The 21,115-nt window shown below is 36.6% G+C and overlaps 3 protein-coding genes across 24 annotated transcripts in view; 1 reads left to right on the top strand and 2 right to left on the bottom strand.

Moving 5' to 3' along the window:
* Positions 1-7,105, top strand: part of cep290 (centrosomal protein 290) — a 66,316-nt gene extending 59,211 nt beyond the window's left edge. For all 18 annotated transcript variants that reach the window (XM_073942121.1, XM_068217388.2, XM_073942120.1 and 15 more), the window contains 7 exon segments: positions 457-579; positions 1,347-1,519; positions 1,591-1,732; positions 3,162-3,235; positions 3,323-3,417; positions 3,518-3,576; positions 6,666-7,105. In XM_073942121.1, coding sequence (XP_073798222.1) covers positions 457-579; positions 1,347-1,519; positions 1,591-1,732; positions 3,162-3,235; positions 3,323-3,417; positions 3,518-3,576; positions 6,666-6,845 — 846 coding nt within the window. In that variant the 3' untranslated portion in view covers positions 6,846-7,105.
* rlig1 (RNA 5'-phosphate and 3'-OH ligase 1) lies at positions 6,852-14,518 on the bottom strand. 4 transcript variants are annotated; one of them, XM_021470484.3, is made up of 7 exons: positions 14,329-14,518; positions 13,866-13,980; positions 10,246-10,341; positions 9,265-9,381; positions 8,985-9,182; positions 7,613-7,782; positions 6,852-7,530 (listed from the first exon to the last, which is right to left on the bottom strand). In XM_021470484.3, exons 1-7 carry the CDS (start codon positions 14,416-14,418, stop codon positions 7,342-7,344), a joined length of 975 nt encoding a protein of 324 aa, XP_021326159.1. In that variant the 5' UTR covers positions 14,419-14,518; the 3' UTR covers positions 6,852-7,341.
* Positions 14,519-15,210: 692 nt separating this feature from the next.
* Positions 15,211-19,321, bottom strand: borcs5 (BLOC-1 related complex subunit 5). 2 transcript variants are annotated; one of them, NM_001007052.2, is given in 6 exon segments: positions 15,211-15,564; positions 15,668-15,845; positions 15,930-16,087; positions 18,478-18,621; positions 18,809-18,898; positions 19,113-19,149. In NM_001007052.2, coding segments are annotated over 5 exon segments (624 nt in total). In that variant the 5' UTR covers positions 18,867-18,898; positions 19,113-19,149; the 3' UTR covers positions 15,211-15,478.
* Between the last annotated feature and the right edge of the window lie 1,794 nt (positions 19,322-21,115).

Genomic DNA, 21,115 nt, shown 5'->3' with positions numbered 1-21,115 from the left:
GAGAGGAAGAGTGTCTCCTACAAGTGGTTTGTCAAACCCAATCACCTGTGTAATACACATTCAGAACTGCATAATATTTCTCCATGTTTGTTATTCTTATGACCGTTTGTTTTGATTAATATGCCATGTCAATCTATTCAGAAAGAAGTTAGTTTTTACTATAGGCTGTTTTCTAAAATGTCAAGGACTGGAACAAGTCAGAAAAAAAACACCTATCTATATGTGGGAAGCTAGTTAGCCTCCCAAAAAGTCATGTAACACAGAGAAATCAGCCAGCAACATTTACAGCCAAGCACCTTAAATTGTGAACTGTTAAATTGTTAAATTATGTTGCATATCAGTGAAGCTGTTCAGTTGTTATGTTTTTGTTACCGCCATGGGCCTCATCTCTCAATTTTGTCAATTTTATTTATCTTCTGTACTAATATGCAGCTCTTTTCTCTTTTTTTGCTACAGTCAGAATATGAAAAGCTAAAAGGAAAACAAGAGGAACAGCTGAACTCAAGACTCGAGTCAAAAACTAAGGGCATTGAGAAAATCATGATGGAAAATGAACGCTTACGAAAAGAAATTAAAAAGGTTTTTTATTTTTTCCTCAAATAAGTAAATTTTTTAGATATGATCTCAATATCTAAGGTTGTGTTTACACAAAAACAGTGTTACAAAAAAATGGCAAACTTTTCCTTATGGTTTTTTTTAACATTTCATTCAAAACAACAGCATTTATTCAAACTGGTCTGCAATAAAAAAGCTGTAATATGAATGCACAGCCAGAACAATATTTTAAAAATGATTATGTTTGTACTGATCAAGAAAATAATGCTGTAATATGGATGCAAGCTAGTAGATGGTGCATATAAGGTCATGAAGTAGAGTAGAGAATAGTAGAGAATAGAATAGACATATAATACACATTTTTGTCATTTTCATTGAGACAATAATGGTTAAGTTGTCACGAACTTGCACTTTAAAATATAACCTGTTTTCAAGGCCCACAAAACAACCAAAGTACAAAAAAAAAAACATTTTCAAATTTTTGTTGAAAAAATTTACATAATTTTTGTGTATACATCCCTAAAAGATACTTTTTTGGCATACATCCCTAAAAGATACTTTTTTGGCAATGTCTTCATTGAGATGTAATAAAAGTGTGAAAATACAATACAACACAATTGTATTGACATCTTAGGATTGAAATCTTTTTTATAAAAAAAAAAAAGAAAGAAGGGGGTAAAGGGCACAAGTTGTTTTAATTAGTAACAGCTTATGATAACATATCTATGAAAACATATATAATATACATATAATAACAGAAATAAAGATACATGTTTTGTGGCAAATTGCAGGAAGCAGAAGCTGCAGAAAAGCTGAGGGTTGCAAAAGCCAGCCTTGAAGTAGCCAATGAGAAGCTAAAGGCGGAGCTTGAGGAGACTCATCAGAGGCTGTTATTAGCACAGTCGAAGGGGGCGACTTTACTGGGGGTGGACAGCAAGACCTGGAAATCTTCAGTTGTGACCAGGTAGAACATTTACTTGAATGCTTCATCAATTTTATCATCATGTAAGTTAATGATTCGTTTTTCCTCAACAGGTTATTCGAAAACAAGATGAAAGGTCTTGAAAGTGACATCGCTAAGAAGAACATTAGCATATCAGAACTAAAGGTGCAGCTAAAAGAGGCAAATGAGAAGCTGCAGGCCACACAGCACACCGTCATCCAGCTGAAGGAACAGGTGAGATGCTGATGTCCTAGTAAAATGACCAAATTCAATGTATATGACTGTACAGTAAGGGTTCCAATGCACAACATGACTAGATTTCACAGAAAATTCAGCAACAGCAAAGACTGTTTCTGGACTGAGCCAATAGAAAGTCTACTGAAGGACAAGCAAACAAAGTTTGGTAACACTATAGTTACAATAAGTAACAATTTACATCATTTACTACCGGCTTATTGCTTACCTATTAGGAACTGTTTATTAGTACTAATGAAGTATGATCTTATTTTACGTCTCTAATCCTACCAATACCTAAACCCAACTACCTTTACTATTAATAAGCAGCTAATTAGTAATTATTGAGCTAAAAGTCTTAGTTATTGATTTGTTAATAGTGCAAATTGTACACTAAAGTGTGACCCGAAATTGCAATGATGATTATGAGAGGAATGTGATGCAATTGTGCATATTACGCTCAGTGGATATCACGATTACGTTGGATTAGTGGAAGAATGTCAGATGGTCCAGTTTAGTTTTTACATCGTGTAAACTGCCATTTAAATTTGTGATATTTACCTTGAAACGTAATGGCACCAGGGTGCGTTTTGGGATGACAACAAGCCAATGGAGAGAACAAGTCTGGCTGTTGTCAAAGCCCCAGATATCAATCTTAACTAAGCATATGAGAGCTGTAATGGATCAACAAGCTTAAACTATGTAGCAGGTAGTTTCTATAGCTTTAATCAAGTGTTGTTAGTTTGGGGACACTCCCTAAATTTGCGACTATCACAGGTACACCTTACCAGTACCAGGTTGGTGATGTCATATTGACATGATAGCATCACGCAGCTTCTGCAGATTTGTCTGCTGCACATCCATGATGCGAATCTCCTGTTCCACCACATCCCAATGGTGCTCTATTGGATTGAGATCTGGTTACTGTGGGGGCCATTTGAGTACAATGAACTCATTGTCATGTTTAGGAAACTAGTCTGAAATGATTTGTGCTTTATGACATGGCGTTATCCTGCTGAAAGTAGCCATATGACAGAGTCAGGTATATCAGATGAGATGTCAGTTATATCAGATGTCAATGGCCGTTCTAGATACACCATGAATTTAACTAGTTAACCCGTTTACGATCAAGTGCACTCAACCAATGGCTTTGTTTGGTAAAAAAGAGCATTCATTATATTGCTAAACTTAGAATATAAACAAGTCTGAGACAATAGGAAAACTTCTGGAGTCCTAGTCCAGACTCGAGTATTACAGACCCTACTGTTTTGCCACCAATCGGAGGACTAAGAACATTTTAGACAATTGGTCCAAATGTTTTGTATTATCAGTGTTGGCTGTCCGTAATGTTTAAAAAGTTGTGCATTCCAGCCGTAGCATTCACATTGACTGTTTTCCAGAGATATAATAACTCAGTGTGTATTAACAGGTGGAACTGCTTAAAAACGTCCCTGTGGAAGCGACCACTGACGAAGGTCTTGCCAGAGAGTATCAGTCAGTGAGGTGAAGCACTCAACAGACAGAATCTCCATAGACTTAAAAGCACACGATATGGCTCAACTCATTCTTTGCAAAATATTTTCCATTTAGATTGGCCAATAAACAACTGGAGAGGGAGAAAGCTCAACTTCTGCGGCAGATTCAAAGGAATGAGGTGCAGCTTGGAACAAACAAAGACGGACCAGGTAAGATTTGCAATGTTTTCTTTTTTTTTGAAGAAGAAGAAGAAGAACTCGTATATAGTTCAACATAACACCTGTTGTCTGCCCATTTCCTTCTCTGTAGGATACACTGAGCTCCAGGAACAGATTAAAGCAGCAAACAACGAAAAGAAGAAATTACAGGTATCCCAAAAAGAAAAATGTCAAAATGATCTGCTGTTTTTAAATCTCAAGTCATTAATTGTGTCCATTATTTTTCTTCATGCACTCTTGAGTTTATGGCAGCACAGGGAATCGATTAAATTTGGCACACAAATACAGTATGGACTTCACAAATACCACATCAATTTTAGTCTCTAATTCAATCCCTATAGCACCACCAACTGTTTACACGTGCACTTTTGGACCGTAATTGCTAGAAATAAAATGTTTCCCTTTAATTCTTTGCTTCCAGGGTTACTCTGATTGCTGCCTCCTTGATGTGATTTTCCCTAATAAAAATGTTACACCCATTTTAAAATATTTATAAATATCTACCTTTTTAAAGTAGATAAAAGAAAAACAAACAAGATAGTCTTAAGACCATGCTAACAAAAAGTCAGAGTTGTCAAATACACACAAGCAAATTTGGTGAATAATTTGGCAAAATAGACATCAGAATGCATCTTTGCAATGCAACGTTTTGGGCTGAATTTGGCCTGAGGTTTCCTCCATAGCGCCATCTCTAATACTGTTAATAATGGATATTTTTGTTTAGAAAAATTCCAAAACAGGTCGCTAGATTTTGAGCTGTATATCGAGTCAAATGATTAGGTCTGCACGATATTGGAAAAATCTGACATTGCAATATTTTATTTTCTGCTAAATATATTGTGATATACTATATCTACAAGATCACCAAATGATTGAATAGCACGTTTTGGAAAGAATTTTTAGTCTCACTTTATTTTAACATATACTTTCGCTAATAGAAAACCCTTAACTACGCCTTTTGCTTCAATAAACTCCTAATTTGCTCATTAAATAGATATTAAGTTAGTTTAGGGATTATGTTAAAGATGTAGAATAAGATCATGCAGAATATGTAGTTTTACTAATAAGCAGCCATTATCTCCATAACATGCATGCTAGTATGCAATTATTTAATAGTGAGCATTAGTCCCTAAAGTGTTACCAAATATATTCTTTTAGATTGATTGGGATGATTCTGTAGGGAAGTGAATGATGCATACAGTGTTATTAATAGGTTAGAGGCATGGATGAAAATAATACAATAATATGTATATACACGTCAAAATGACACTGCTGATTCTTTATTGTAAACATAATGCAATAGAATTATTATTTAATAAACTTCCAAATATCAAAGGGTCTTGTGTCTGAATACTTTAATCTCTCTCAGGCCTTAAAAAAACATGCAAACTATAACATTTCACTCCGTTGTGGTTAAACTCTGCAGGGATTCCACAAGTCTTGTGTTCTGAACTGCGACTTTTGCTAAAAAATACAACCCTAACTCAACATTGCATATCTATGCAATTGTGGATGCATACATTGCAAAATCCATTCTGAAACTATTATTATCCAGACTTACAAATGATACACTTTTATCATTGCCTATTTTCAATTTTGTTCCCTTTATAAATACATGGTTTATTTAAAGGCATATCCATGTTGTCAACAAAAAACATCAATTTCTTGACACAAAGCTTGGTTTCAAGGTTTTAAGTGGTAAGGTCAAATTGACCTCAGTGGGGAAAGTTATCAAATGTTAGGCTAATAGAAGGGTTAAATTAGTATTCCATATATTAATGGCACTGATCTTGAAAGATTCCTTGGATCATGCCAAGGATATCAAAACCAGTGAGTGTTAACTGCCTTAACAAATATTAAGACATAATGCTAAACTGCTACTGTGGCCATATTTGACAAAATACTTTACTGTTTGTCTCTGTGACCCAAAACTGACCACATCACATCTGTCAGGGGACAACAACACTAAGGCTGCATTTACACTGCATGGTTCAAGTGACTCAATTCCGATTTTTTTCTGTCATGTGGCACACATCAGATTCGGTCCGTATATATGTAAGCAGGAAAAAATCACATTGATTCCGATTTACTCAAATCAGATTCTTGTTCATATGTGGGAAATTTCTCCGATATGAATCGGATCTGTGCCCTAGTGTCTGCAGTAACAGCAGGTAGATTGGATTTTCACCTACCAAATGCGAGTCGCGCATCAATAAAAACCATAGTGAATGACCTCAACTCTGGCGCTTTCATTTCAGAACAGACTAATATAGCACAAGTATTTCAGCTTGTTAACGAGAGAGAGAGTGCAATATCTACCATGTAACCATTCATTGATTCATTTTCTTTTCGGCTTAGTCCCTTTATTAATCCGGTGTTGCCACAGCGGAATAAACTGCCAACTTATCCAGCACGTTTTTATGCAGCGGATGCCCTTCCAGCGGCAATCCATCTCTGGGAAACATCCACACACTCATTCACTACGGACAATTTAGCCTACTCAATTCACCTTTACCGCATGTCTTTGGACTATGGGGGAAACCGGAGCACCCACGCGAACACAGGGACAGCATGCAAACTCTACTCAGAAACGCCAGCTGACCCAGTCGAGGCTCAAACCAGCAACCTTCTTGCTGTGAGGCGACAGCACCACCTATTGCACCACTGCGTCGCCTACCATGTAATCAATATAAACTAATATAAAACTATCGCATACATCACGTGCATAAATCATACCATGGACATGACATTAAAATGCCATGAAGATGGCCGCATGAGAACTTTTCCATCATAAACTACAGGAAAACAACTTCATTTTTAAAAAATGAAACCCTGCAAAGGTTTCAGTAACTGAGAAAACAACGCTCTTTTATTGTCAGCTGTTTATTATCAGTCAGCACCCGCGCTTTTTTCCTGGTCATTGCGTCTTGTCATTGTGTGCAGTGTAAATGCAGACAATCGGATATGAGTCACTTTTAAAAGATGATGTAAGCAGGTCATCAAAAAAAAAAATCACATACAGTCACAATATCGGAATTGACCATCGAGATCTGCAGTGTAAATGCAACCTTATTAATCAAAGCAATAAGCAATTATGTCACATTACAAGCAATTCTATTTGTGTTTTTAACCACTTGGTTATCATCTTATGATGTCTAATATTTCTCATTTGTCCCCCTCATTCTGTTTTGCTCCTTAATTGTTGATTGCAGCTAAATTTATAAATGCTTTCATTTTAGGATGAAGTGAGGAAACTGACCCAAGAGCTGAAACACTTTGACCCAACATTTTTTGAGGAACTTGAGGATCTTAAATTCAATTACAACCTGGAGGTGAAGAAGAACATTGTTCTGGAGGAACAGCTGAAGAAGCTTTCGGATCAGTTTGGTGTGGCGATTCCTGATGTGTCTATCAACTAGCAGATATCAGATCATGAGGACACTGGATTTATTATTACTGCGAAGTTAGGAGCTAAATATATGTACATTTAACAATTGGTAGGTGCATATTTATTTTTTCTAAAATATTAAGACATTTTCATAAGAAAGAAGGTTTTACACTAGTAGGTTTTGTATTTGTGGCCTTACAAGCAAGAACTGAAACTGAAGTACAACAAGTCATCACTGCCTCAATTTTGAGACTGTATAGATGTATAGTAATAAACGATTTGTTGGAATTATTCCTGAACCATTCTCAGAACCCTGTTTGAAAACATTTACTAATTAAAAAAGAAAAAAAGTGCAAAATATAAATCACAGCATTTGCAAACATCACATGCCTAAGTGCATATATAAGCACGATGTCGAAGAGAACTCGCTACAGGCAGTTTTGACAAATATAAAGTGTTGGCGAAGGTTCTTCACTCTGGCCAAAGCCAGATTGAGAAGGAATGTTGGGTAGTTTAATTTTATGTGATCAGGGTTCAAACTGAATGTCCCGCACGCTGCTGAAAGTTTGTCTGTTTACGCTGGAGAACGATTTAAACAAGTCCTTCTCGGAAGCACATGGATCAGCATCTGATTCGTCAACATGAACGACCACCGGCCTGGTGTTCAGGAAAGTGTCGGCAACTGGCCATTTCAGACCTAGATGATGGCGGTGAATCTGGAGAACGAGATTCAATATGATTTAATATGGAGAAATTGTGAAAGATTTAGAAATTGTGCAACAAAAGAGTGATCTTTACCTTGATAAGCATCCCATCGTCACAATGCCAAACAATGCCCTCCACTCGTCCCTCCTGGCATTCCTGAAACCAGGAACAAATCTGCTGGAATTCTACCGCTGGAGGGTTCCGGATACGCAGAACCCCGTGGGGAACCAGAACATGGACTGGATGCTTCTTACTTCCCAAACCTACAGATTTCACAGTCAGTTACTTCCTAAAGGTTTCCACATAGCCATGTCCGTACAACTTTAAGAGCATTATCAACCATAAATGTTTATGGTTTGTGTATCCTACTCTCCTAGTTTCCTTTTTGAATGACAATTGTAAACAGTTGATACCTGCTCATTCAGACAGTTATCTTCTTATCAGTTTTGGAACAACAGTATCCTGGTTGGGTTTTAACTTATTCATTAATTTTCCTTCGGCTTTGTCTCTGTTGGAGAGGTTGCCACAGCGGAATGAATCGCTAACTATTCCAGCATATGTTTTACGTAGTGGATGTCTTTCCAGCTGCAACCCAGTATAGGGAAACATTAATACACAACAGACAATTTAGTTTATTCAATTGACCTATAGTGCATGTGTTTGGACTGTGGGGGAAACCAGAGCACTCTGAGAAAATCCACGCCAATATGGGGAGAACATGCAAACTCCACACAGAAATGCCAACTGGCCCAGTCAGAACTTGAACCAGCGACCTTCTTGCTGTGAGGCAAGGATTTTATTATAATTATTACTTTTCAAAACTATTTTATCCATACAGTCGGACCCTCTGACACTCGCAATGTGGAAAAACATTAATAGAATTGTGACATCCAGTCATTTTGACTGATCATGTCAATATACTGTATGAGGAAATGAGCCCATGTCTCCAAAGCTGATCTGAGAGACACTTCACTATCATTTAACCCTTTTCATGTGAGGGAAAATAATCGTGTATATATATATATATATATATATATATATATATATATATATATATATATTTTTTTTTTTTTTTATTTTTTTTTTATTTATTTTTTTTTTTTAAGTTTTTTTTTTTCAGCTATTTTAATACATTAAGTTAAACTTGTTTTGTAGCTGAAATTTTAAATACGCCTTTTAATCCAGTTACCATTTGATTTCAACTGACAAAAATGATTTTGGTTTTATGGTTTTAGATTAGTAAAATGACCAACAAATATAAAAAATGATTTCCAAGCATCAACTGACAGTGAAGACATTTTGCCTGCTGAAAACTAAACTTTGGATCCCAGGAATTAAATGCATTTTAATATTTAGTAAAATAAAATCAAAACCCAGTATTAATATTTTAAAGCATTTCTAGTCAAACTAACACAGCCTTGGTGAGCATAAAACCTGTTTGATTGACAGCCTACATGATACTTGCCATATGGATTTCCATTAACATTGGTGCCGATCAGCTCAAGTGTTTGCTCCATCAGGTCTGCCAGAGGAACGCTGACGATTTCAAGCTGTCCTTCATCCTCCCCGTGGGTCTTCAGGACAAGAGCAACACCTGTGCCATAGTTGACCACTGACGAGTGCCAGCAGTACTGCTTGTTGGTGTGATCCACTGGAACCCAACCTTCATCACACAGACACATGATTCAGTACAGCTTGAAACTATACGACAAGAAGAGAAAGTGTGTTCAGAGTCTCCAACCCACCAGGTATGTGTCCGTGTTCATCAGGCACTGGATGACCGTTCTCGTGCTGTACTCTGTGAGCAGCCATCCAGAATTCAGGCACTTCTCGGAAATCTTCATTGACGTTCCACACAAACCCTGTTATTTAGCAGAGGATATAAACAATCATGTGTACATTTTTGTATTTATTCCCTGCTTCGTAATTTAATTTTTGGTCACACTTTACGATAAGGTTTTGTTAATTAATGCATTTACAGACATTGAACAAGAGATGAAAAATAGTTGCATAGCATTTATTAATGAATCATCGTTCAACATTTACTAATGAATTATTACAATCCAAAATAATACTTGTTAACTTCAATTAATGCATTGAGTTAACATGAGCAGTTATATTCATTGACGTCAATAAAGATGAATAGATACTGCAATAAATGTATTGCTCATTGTTCATGTTAGTAAATATATCAATTAATTTAATCTTATTGTAAAGTGTTACTTATTTTATATCGGAAACTATAATACTACTTTATAGTCTAAATGCAGTTTTCTTTACACTTTACTACAAAAGGTTCTCAATTTCGGTCCTGGAGGTTCCTACACACCTGGATTAGCTAATCAAGCTCTTGTAGTGCTACTTAAAAAAAAGGGGGGGGGGGGGGGATTGAACAAGATAATTAGACATTTTAAAAAGCTAGCAAGTTGTCCAGATTTTAAATTTCTGTCCAGAGAGGTCATGTTTTAATCTTCTATTGGTTTTACGCAGTCAGAAATTACTAAGCTAACTAAACTAACTAAGCTAACTAAACTTCACAAAGCAGCAAACTGCGAAACTTGTCCTATAAATGGAAGTCTTTACTAGGCTTTCTAGAAACATTCTTGCAGGTGTGTCGAGGCAAATTGGAGCTAAAATCTGCAGGACATTGGACTTCCAGGACCGAGTTTGAGAACCCCAGCTTTAGAATATAATTAGCTCATGAATTTAAGGTCATATAAATATACCTTTACAGGTCTTCTGTGAATATTGATACTTTTTGAATCTTTTGTCCGCCTGCTTGGTGGGTTTCCGATCCAGGCGAGCCCAGAGATATGGTTCCCCTAAAAAACATTATAGACTAATAATTATAGATTAAAGGCAGTTTTTTTTACAATTTAAAATATAATAAATGTTCAGTTTTTAAGTGGTTATTTTTAACATAATAAAATTGTGAAATATTTTTTTTCTCTCCTTTTCTATAATTTTTCTTAAATAAAAATGTAATATAATAATAATCAGACCTTCTAACAATTTCTCTCTCTGTGTCTCTTATATATATATATATATATATATATATATATAATCTTATCGGTCACTTGATTAGGTAAACCTATCCTAACTGCTCCTTAACGCAAATTTCTAATCAGTCAATCACATGGCAGCTACTAAATGCATTTAGGCATGTACACATGGTCAAGATGATCTGCTGCAGTTCAATTCGAGCATCAAAATGGAGAAGAAAGGTAATTTATGCGACTTGGGGGAAAAAAAAAAAAAGATTAACTCAGGTGAGGATCGAACACGGGTCGACGGCATGGTAACGCAACATGCTGACCGCTGGACCACAATGGTGCTGTTATGATTCGGAGGCTACAGTTTGCTCATGGGGCTGCGAGACAATAAATAGGATGAGCGGAGCTGCGACAAAATATTGAATAAAAAGAGTGAGGCTATGGTCAAATAAATGAAAAAAGTGCGCCTGATGCTTTCTCCGTTCGCCATACTGGAGAGGAACAGTCTGCGCAAATGAAGCGCAGAGTTGGTGTCATCGACTCAAGCTCTCATCTGATTGGCTGAAAGGTACGAGTTGCCCTGACTCTGGCAGGAAAGTCTCAAAATTACACACACACACGTATCCAGGGGGAGTCTTACGTAAAAGAGGATTTGCACATTCTCATTCAGGATGAACTCGCTAGTTTTAAACATTCAAAACTTTTTGTACACTCTTATACATTTGCAAATGGTGTTTTGCATTTGTGAAACGTATTTTATGAAAATGTATTTTTATATTGTGCACGTGAAATTTTTTGTGTGAATATAAATAAATATTTTTTTAGGCTGGTGGTGGTCTAAATATGTGCATACAGAATCTACAGTGGGAACCCAGTACAGAATCTTAAAATGTGAATAATTTTCAAAATAAGAGATCCTGTTATGTTTTCTTTTTTTTAATACTGTCCTGAGTAAAAAAAAAAAAAAAAAAACATGCAAGCATACATACAACATTACATACAGACTGGTCCACAAGACAGGAAAATTGATTACATTATTTAAATAACCCTCTGGTTTATAAGACTGTGTGGGGTTACCTGGATGACCTGTGACCTACTATGCATGAGTCTCATGTTTTTTCTGAAGAGTTAAAGTGCCAGCTGAGTCCTCCAGATTCTTCAGTTTTCCAGCATATTTTGCATGTTTGAACTCTTTCCAGAAGTGACTGTGTGATTTTCCATACCGATGCATCTTCTCACACAGCAGATAGTTGAGAGACTCAAACAGAATTATTAAAAAAAAGTTCAAACACTCACTGATTTTCCAGAAGGAAACGTTTAGAACATTAAGTTGGTGAACACTTGAACAGAATGAAGCGTCCCCAGTTTTTCTTTTTCTGTTGAAATGTTTTCCTTTTAGTGCTGCTCTTCAGAAGCTGCAGAAGATACTTGCATAATTCCTGGAAGACGAATTAACTACAATTTACTGTGATCTTCAAATTCATAATGTTTTCACCCACCAGCTCTTAACGTTTCCTTCTGGAGCATCAGTGAGTGCTTTAATCGTTTTTTTTAATAGTGGTGTTGGAGTCTCTCATTATGAAAAGGTGGATCTCAAATCATCTCTAAATCGTACAGTGACTGCTGGAAAAGGTTCAAATATGCAGAAGATGCTGGAAAACTGGATAATCTGCAGGATATGGAGGATTTTTCTGAAGCACGGCAGCACTTTAACTGTTCACAACAAACCAAGGGACTCATGAATAAACATCACAAAGGAAAAGAACCGTCGTAGATCATCTGTTAACCACACTTGGCATTAAAAACCAAGAGATCGCTCAGTGCAGGGGTTATTTGAATAATGTCATGTTTATATGTACAAACCATTAGTTCTTAGTACTAAAGACATATTATAAAGCTTTTTTGTATTATCTCTCTTGTTTTGTCAAAATTATTAAGATTTTTACAAACTTTCACATAACCGTGTGTGTGTGTGTGTGTGTGTGTACATAAGCACCCATTAACCTGAACTACACATTTACTAATCAAATTTTGTGAATATTGTGATTTTTGTAATTTTGTAAAATAAGCTTTTTCTGCTCACAAGGCCTGTATTTATTTATCTAAAAACACATTAAAAACAGTCAAGATGTGAAAATGTTATTGCGATCTAAAATATCTGTTTTCTTATTGAATGTAATTTCAAATTTAATTTAACCATGTGATTTAATGCTGAATTTCCTGCATCATTATTCCAGTACTAGTATGATATAAACTCACTGGCCACTTTATGAGGTACATCTGTCCAACTGCTCGATAACGCAAATTTCTAATCAGCCAATCACAAGGCAGCAACACAATGCATGCTCAATGGGCATGAAGACATAGTCAAAACGATCTGCTGCAGTTCAAACCAAGCATCAAAATGGGGGAAGAAAGATGATTAAAGTGACTTTGAAGGTGGCATGGTTGTTGGTGCCAGACGGGCTGGTCTGAGTATTTCAGAAACTGCTGATCTACTGGGATTTTTATGCTCAACCATCTCTAGGGTTTACAAAGAATGGTCCGAAAAAGAGAAAATATACAGTGACATCAGAGGAGAATGGCCAGACTGGTTCGAAAGGCGACAGAAACTCAAATAACCACTCGTTACAAAAGAGGTATGCAGAAGAGCATCTCTGAATGCACAACACATCGAACCTTGAAGCAGATAGGCTACAGCAGCAGAAAAACCCCACTGGCTGGTGGTAATGGTGTGGGGTATATATTCTTGGCACACTTTGGGCCCATTAATACTAACTGAGCATCGTGTCAGTGCCACACCCTACCCGAGTATTGTTGCTGCCCATGTCCATCCCATTATGACCACAGTGTACTCATCTTCTAATGGCTCCTTCCAGCAGGATGACACGCCATGTCATAAAGCGTGAATCATCTCAGATTGGTTTCTTGAACATGACAATGAGTTCACTGTACTCTGATGGCCTCTACAGGTACCAGGTCTCAATCCAATAGAGCATATGGGATGTGGTGGAACGAGAGATTTCCATCATGGATGTGCAGCTGACAACTCTGCAGCAACTGTGTGAAACTATCATGTCAATATGGACCAAAATCTCTGAGGAATATTTCCAGTGCCTTGTTAAATCCATGCCACAAAAGATTAAGACAGTTATGGAGGCAAAGGTGGGTCTAACCTGGTACTAGTAAGGTACACCTAATAAAGTGGCTGGGGGGTGTATAGAGAGAGAGATGTTTGATATAAGCATCTGCCAAATGACTGGATGTAAATATATGATATTAATGTTTAAATCAACAATAAATCAACAACAAACATTTCACAAATGTTGACTTATTTAGGATCCAGATTGTACCATTGAATGTGGTGACATAGCAGCATGTCCCGTCAACCTTCTCAGTGGCTGCAGCACAGTGGACATCTGATGCCAGAGCAGCAGGGCTCACATTCTCAGTAGCCACAACCTGAAACTGCTGAACGGGCAGAAGAGGATGAGAGCATGTCAGATCAGCTAACAATCAAACCTATACACTATCCTCATCAACAACTAATTTCCATTCATTGTTGCTTTAATAGTTTAATGTGATTAAATAGCACTATTACCACAGTCACTTTTTATACGTGCTTTTTTAAATAAACGTATTGTCTACATTCTGACGGTGTCTCTGTGATGCGCGAGTTAAAATAAAATAACTACAAAGCAGTGATATTGACAGTAGGCAATGCCTATTTAGTAATGTTTTCCCTAGCTCATAATCACTTTAGTGATTTAATATAACGTGTACACTGACGAAAAATACAGATTCTTTTTCACCCACCTGACAGTCGCGTTTTCTGGATGGTTCGTCTCTCACTTCCGTCAGGAAAACGCATGGAATCTTCTGCTGCACTGAACCCAGACGCCGCATTATTACCGCTGTTGATCAGCTCGATTGTCAAGTTGCTTTGCAGAATTACTATGGACTGATGACATCAACACATTTTCAGATCAGCCATGCGCCCACTGCTATTTTGTTCAGATTTCCTCTCGTTCCTTAGTGTGTCATGTTCTGATCTTTGTCGCCATCTATTGGAACGGAGACTTTTCATAATGGCGCAATGTGACTTGTTTAAAACTACATCTGTTTTAAATTGTACTTTCAAATAGTTGAACTCAGAAATAAACGAAGGCTGCTTTAAAATAACAAGCTCTATTCTGCATGGAGCGTGTCGTCTAAGGGGAGCGCCATGTTGACTCTCGACTTTTGCTTATTTTTGTAAGTTTTGAATGGAAAATAAATATGTCCAGTTCAGTTAAAGAGATAGTTTACACACAAACTTAAATCTGCCCCAGCAAATGCTTATTTATTTATTTTTAGCTGAAACTGTGGTCTTTGTTGAAATTTAAAATGCCGCTCGCTTGGTTTGTCACGGTTGTGGATGATTAACTGCATCATTGAAAAAAAAAAAAACTAAAGTGCATCCGGAAAGTATTCATAGCGCTTCACTTTTTCCACATATGCACACTCTATACATATACATGATACACTCCATACTCCATACATATACAGACATGATACACTGCATACTATACCTATACACAAGATACACTATACATATACACTATATATTGTGCAACCCCCAAATTCATCAATATATTTTTTTCAAATCCCATGCCAAAAAAGTATTGTGTTTAATAAATCTCTCATGAAAACAGAAACTGTAATGCCAACAACTTTAATTACAGAGAGTCTGCAGACAACCCTAAGTGCAAGAGCATCATATGCATTAATGACTTCTCATTAAATAGCATTCTGAATGTTGTCATGCCCTTCAAGAGCACTCCATTAAGCCTATTGAGTAAATATGTACCAGAGCGCGCACACACACGCACACACACACGCACGCACGCACGCACGCACACACACACACACACACAATTGTCATTTTCAGTAATATAATTTCATCTTTTGTACCATGTAACTTCATTTAGGCCAGAAAACACCTGATCCAGGCATACGATAAGCAATCCAGTGCAAAAGTGATGCGCTCCATTGGTAACATCCAGAAGAGACCTGAGGTAGGTCAATCAGTATCAAAGTCAATCAGTATCAACACACTAAAACTTTTATTTGCTATCTCCATCAGGTTTCATGCAGAAGGGCTCCAGCCGCTCACTCTCGGGCAGCATGTTGTTGAGGCGCTCCATGAGTGGTACAGTCTGGTCGATCCCCATCTGAATACGTCTCAGAATCATCGACATCTCATTGACCTTTTGGATCTGCTCGGCGTATTTGGCGTACCGCTTTTGCCTTTCCTGCATGATGCTGAACAGCGCCTCGACTGACAGGTCCATCTGACAAAAAAAACACACACACTATTTAGTATCTTGGATGTGCTTTCTGAAATTGTTTTGCTGATTAGAAATGATGGCGAATACCTCTTTGATCCTCTTGACCAAAGCATTCTGGTCAAATGCAACAGCCTCCGCACACTGGTGCAGATGATCCTGATATCGGACACACAGTTGCAGGACCTGTGCTGAGTCCAGCTTTTCTAAACACACAGTGCTGGGGGAGGTTTGTCCACTGAGAACACCTGAGAGGATCACAACAATATTAGGATCAATTTAGGATTTATATATTAGTTACTTCCCAAATGACACACTATTCACTTAACTGTGTAGTGCATCATCCCAAATGATTTTTTTTTACTGACTGATAATTCAAACCATAATCCATTTGCCATTCCATGTGACATTCATGCAGGATCCGCGCAGCATCAATAAGGACAAACTTTCTAACCAGCATGCACCGCTTTAAGACCGTTTTTAATCGATCTGCGCAGCGCTGCATGAAGTCGAAGGCACCTTATGTGAGTGCAGGCCGTCGGGGCAGAGGGGAGAGGGGACAAGTGTGCTTCGGCATGGTTCAAGGCAACTGTACACAGTGTGAGTACGGCCTTAGTTACTGTTGCCTTTCTGAACCAGTCTGGCCATTCTCCTCTGACATCACCAGATAAAGCACCTAATTAACCTAATAAAGTGGCCAGAGAGTGTATATAGTACAAAATGCTGCTCTTATTGACTTATTGTTTTCACAAAGTAATGAAATTATTTTTTTCCTGAAGGCAGCAACCTCTCAGCTGATTCTGTAAAGTATATGGTTGTAAGAAAAAGTCAGCATGTGATTTTGATGAAATAATGATTGCAGCACAGCAGTCACAATGTACACAAAGTGGAAGTAACTTGGGTTCAGCAGAGTTGAAATAAACCCCAAAGCATCTTAAACTAAAAACCTTTACATTTACATTACCATTATAATTTACTCCCCTAATGTAAATGTAGTTGTGCCTGCTGTAACAGCAGTGTGCTCTCCTAATGAATTTCAGACACCCTTTGAGTATAATGTTTCCCATTCTACAGCTAATTACCATTTGTTTAGGGGGGTGATCAGCCCAAATGGTGAAGAAACCACAATAGTACCACATAAACCACATTAATCTCTATATTAAATAAAAGTCTTTTGCTTTGGGTTGATTTGATTGTTTTACTGAAATCGGGTAAAGTGGATTCTTATGTTAAAGCAGGACACTGTAAATAAATGCAAACAGAACCTAGTCAGTTAGTACATTTATAATATTGAAGTTTAAAATAAACATATAAACATGTCTAAGTTTAGCTCTTATTTGTTTGTAGGCATTTGAATCAATACTCGGATAAACACTTTGGAGACAGATATGTCAATTGCACATAATAAAAATGTAAAAAAATATATATATTTTGCAACTTTTTATCAAACAGTGCTGAATGCAAAGTAAACTTGAAAATACACCACAACAACAAGTCCTCAAGAGCTCCAATATGATAATTCACCAGGACAGCGACATACAAGACTTGTTTCATTCTTTTCGCTGTTATAATATAACAGAAGAAAACTGGCAGAACAGTGGCTTACTGAACTAAAAGGCTATTCAATTTCATGTTATCTATGAACTGCAAATTTATATATAATAATATTTTAAGTGTTTTTTCCTTATATTTCAAGTGATTAAAGTGCAATAATCATACTCTCTCACTGATATTTAAGATCTAAATTTACATATGTAATTATATATTGTACACCAGGTAAAAGTAGCAGTTCTTTGCAATAAGTGTAAATAAATAAACGTCTATTTAATTAAAGTAATCTATATAGATACACATTATAGATTACAGATTCATAATATTTGCACCTCAGTATTGTACACCAACATGATGCAATAATATGATAATAAATTACGATAAAAAAATTAAAGTTTACTTTTTTATCCTCATCAAACACTCATTAGGGAATTCCTCTTTTACAATATTTACTTCTTTTTTATTGAAAATTAGTTCTAAAGTGATATGACACAGAAAATGTGAGAAGAGCAAGCTCTGGAAAAGCTGGTCTCTATTCAGTCGTGTTATAACACCTTATTGCTGATCACAATGCTACTTACACACCACTGAAGCGGTAAATCACAAGTGTTTGTATGAACTTTGACTTTTGTATACTTGATAATAACTCACATTCAATTTTCATCAAGAATAGTTTACCCACACTGGCCGAGAAAAACGCACTTAGATGCCCCCAGGAAAAAATACTCTTCTCTCATTTACTGATTTATATTTCACTTAAATGCTTAATAAGTAAAGCATTTTTGCAGTGTGCATGAATGAATGAAGTATTTATAGGTGACCAGGTTAGGTTCATAGACTCGAGTAGGAGTTACCTGCATTTCAGAAGGGAGGGCTAGATTTACTCTGCTTTCCCAGGTTTGACATACCTCCCTTTTAAAGAGGAAAACCCAGTTTCCCTGATTTCCGGCTTAACATACTCAGAGTTTCAACTTAACCTCCTTTCTGAAATGGCTCTTCCTGATCTAAAACCTAAATGTTAATGTCAATCCCTGATACCAAACCTACATGAACAGCATAACTAGTTAGCATTTCCACCGCTGCTTACCTTTCAGTAGAGGCTGAAAGGTGGGAATCTCCTGTAGCTTTATTACATCAGGATCATTGTGGATGTTTCGTAACGACTGTGTTCCTTGAGCAACCACTACTATGTCATCCATTTTGGCTCTATGCTTAGCTGGAGAGGGTACAACTGTAAACAGAGACAGAATTTACTGATAGATAAAATTGACAAAATACGTAAGACAGAAAACAACTGCATTATCACAGGCATATGTCAATATGCCAGATATAAATAGATACCATTGCTGTGTGTAGCATATTTCTCTTCAATAATGAGCACAATATCTTTGGAGTGGTAATGATGTAAGGTTTAGTACCTGAAGCACTGAAGTCTGAATGTTTATGATCTGCATCTCCACTCTGTTCAGCACCCATGTTGCTCTTCGGCTATGCAGTCAACGTAAACCCTGAATTCAAAACAAAATTAAACGTAGAGCTGATATGAAAATGAATACATTACATTATTCATTTAGAACAAAATTATCCTTTTTATGTGTGTGTGTGCGTATGTACATAATACAAATGTAATACAGCTAATACAAATGATGGCATATATAGTTTCAATTCCCAATATTTTACGACACAGATGCTTCAAATACGATACAGGCATGCAACACTTACCTAGATGTTGTGTTTAGCTGTTTAGCTGAAGTCTAAATGTGTATTGTTTAGAGGATTGAGCGGCTTGCTATTGCTTTACATTGCAGCTAAAGATAGATAAATCTGAGACATTTTAACCATAGACCTGCAAGTGTAAGCGTTTATGAAAAAAGTAAAATAAGATTACAGTCGTACAGAACTGCAAATGAAACATCCGGTTTGAAAATCATAAGACGCGTGATGATGACGTCATTGTTTTGTTTACATGTGACCATTCGTGCATGAACGAGTTTTACGCTCTATTCAATCTCGTATCATTGAACTTAGTTTACAAATGGGATAAAAAATATAAAGCGATCTTTGGAAAAGCGAAGAAAAAGTGCGTAAACGAAGACGAATTAAAATAAATAAAAATATGGTGAATTATCTGGTTGAATTTACATTCATGCATTATCTCTTTTGAATGACATAGTTTAACTCATTTAATTTCAGTGATGATCAAACGTAGTCAAGTTTTTTATTTGTCATTTGCCACGTTTACACACTTGGCATAAATGGCTAACGTTTTGCTGTAAAAACAAACAAAAAAAGGTCTAAATGCACATATTACCTTAATACTCATAACATTCATTTTTTCATTTTCTTTCCAGCTTATTATTATTCCGGGGTCACCACAGTGGAATGAACCGTCAACTTATCCAGCACATGTCTTATACAGCGGATGCCCTTCCAACTGCAACCCATTTCGGGGAAACATCCACACACACTCATTCACACTCATACACTACAGACCATTTAGCTTACCCAGTTCACCTGTGCCGCATGTCTTTGGACTGTGGGCGAAACCGGAGCACCCGGAGGAAACCCATGCAAACACGGGGACAGCATGCAAACTCCACAATAATCATAACAATTTTATTAATAAATAACAATTAATTAACAATAAAATATTGCATTCATTCATTCATTTTCTTTTCGGATTAGTCCCTTTTCTTAATCTGGGGTCGCCACAGCGGAATGAACTGCCAACTTATTCAGCAGGTTTTTACGCAGGGGATGCCCTTACAGCCGCAAGCCATTTTTCTCTGGGAAAATTATATATTTTTAATTATTCAATTTGAAACAAGTAATGATATGTAACATATAGACATGTCTAAAATTTGATACATTATATATCATTCATTTTCCTTTGGCTTAGACCCTTATTTATCAGGGGGTCGCCAACTTATCCAGCATATGTTTTACACAGTACCCTTTCGGCCACAACAGTATTGGGAAACATTATATATCCCTTTTTAAAAATAATACTAAAAATGAGATGTCATAGTAAATCGGCGTGTAAGAGAAAAAGTTTCATTTGTTATTAGAATATTTTTAATGGATCATAAACACCATCCTAATTAGATTTTGACCAAATAAATCGTTATTACAAATGTGGTAACACTATAACGCAGGATAATTCTGAATTCTGAATGTCAAATATTTTAGCCAAAAAGTCTACATACATGAAGCAGTACAATTAATATTGGTTAGTACATTTGTAGTACATGTGTAGTTATAACAAGTGTAGATTTATTTAAAACAGCCACCATTTTATAACAGTTTTTTTTTCAATCTGTGATGTTCTTACATGCTGCATATCTAGAAAAATTCTTAGAATTCCTCCCCTTATTTGTTTTTACATCTAATTAGATAATATCTCCACTGCCACTGCCTTTTGTTTTAGACTTTATGAAAGCATTCATGTTTCATTCATATTTTAATATACTTCCATAAAAGTCCTCACCTCTCTCAAAGAAACTCTAAAAGCCCTAGAGAACATCTCAATCTCATCTATGTCTTCAAGGAACAACTAGATTACACACAATGCAGCAACATGCGATTGAGATCCACCCTCTAACTGGGATCACCAGCCATGTCGGTGAGAAGCGAAAAACCACATTTGATTGGCCATCCCGCGTGTCAATCTTTCCGCTGTGAAATGTAACCAACACTACCATTGGCCACAGAAAGTGCGTCTGTTT

Source organism: Danio rerio, chromosome 25, assembly GCF_049306965.1.
Source record: "Danio rerio strain Tuebingen ecotype United States chromosome 25, GRCz12tu, whole genome shotgun sequence".
NCBI classification, from domain to species: Eukaryota; Metazoa; Chordata; class Actinopteri; order Cypriniformes; family Danionidae; genus Danio; species Danio rerio.
The sequence above is the reverse complement of the archived record's forward strand: the minus strand, read 5'-3'. Positions and strand labels throughout refer to the sequence as shown.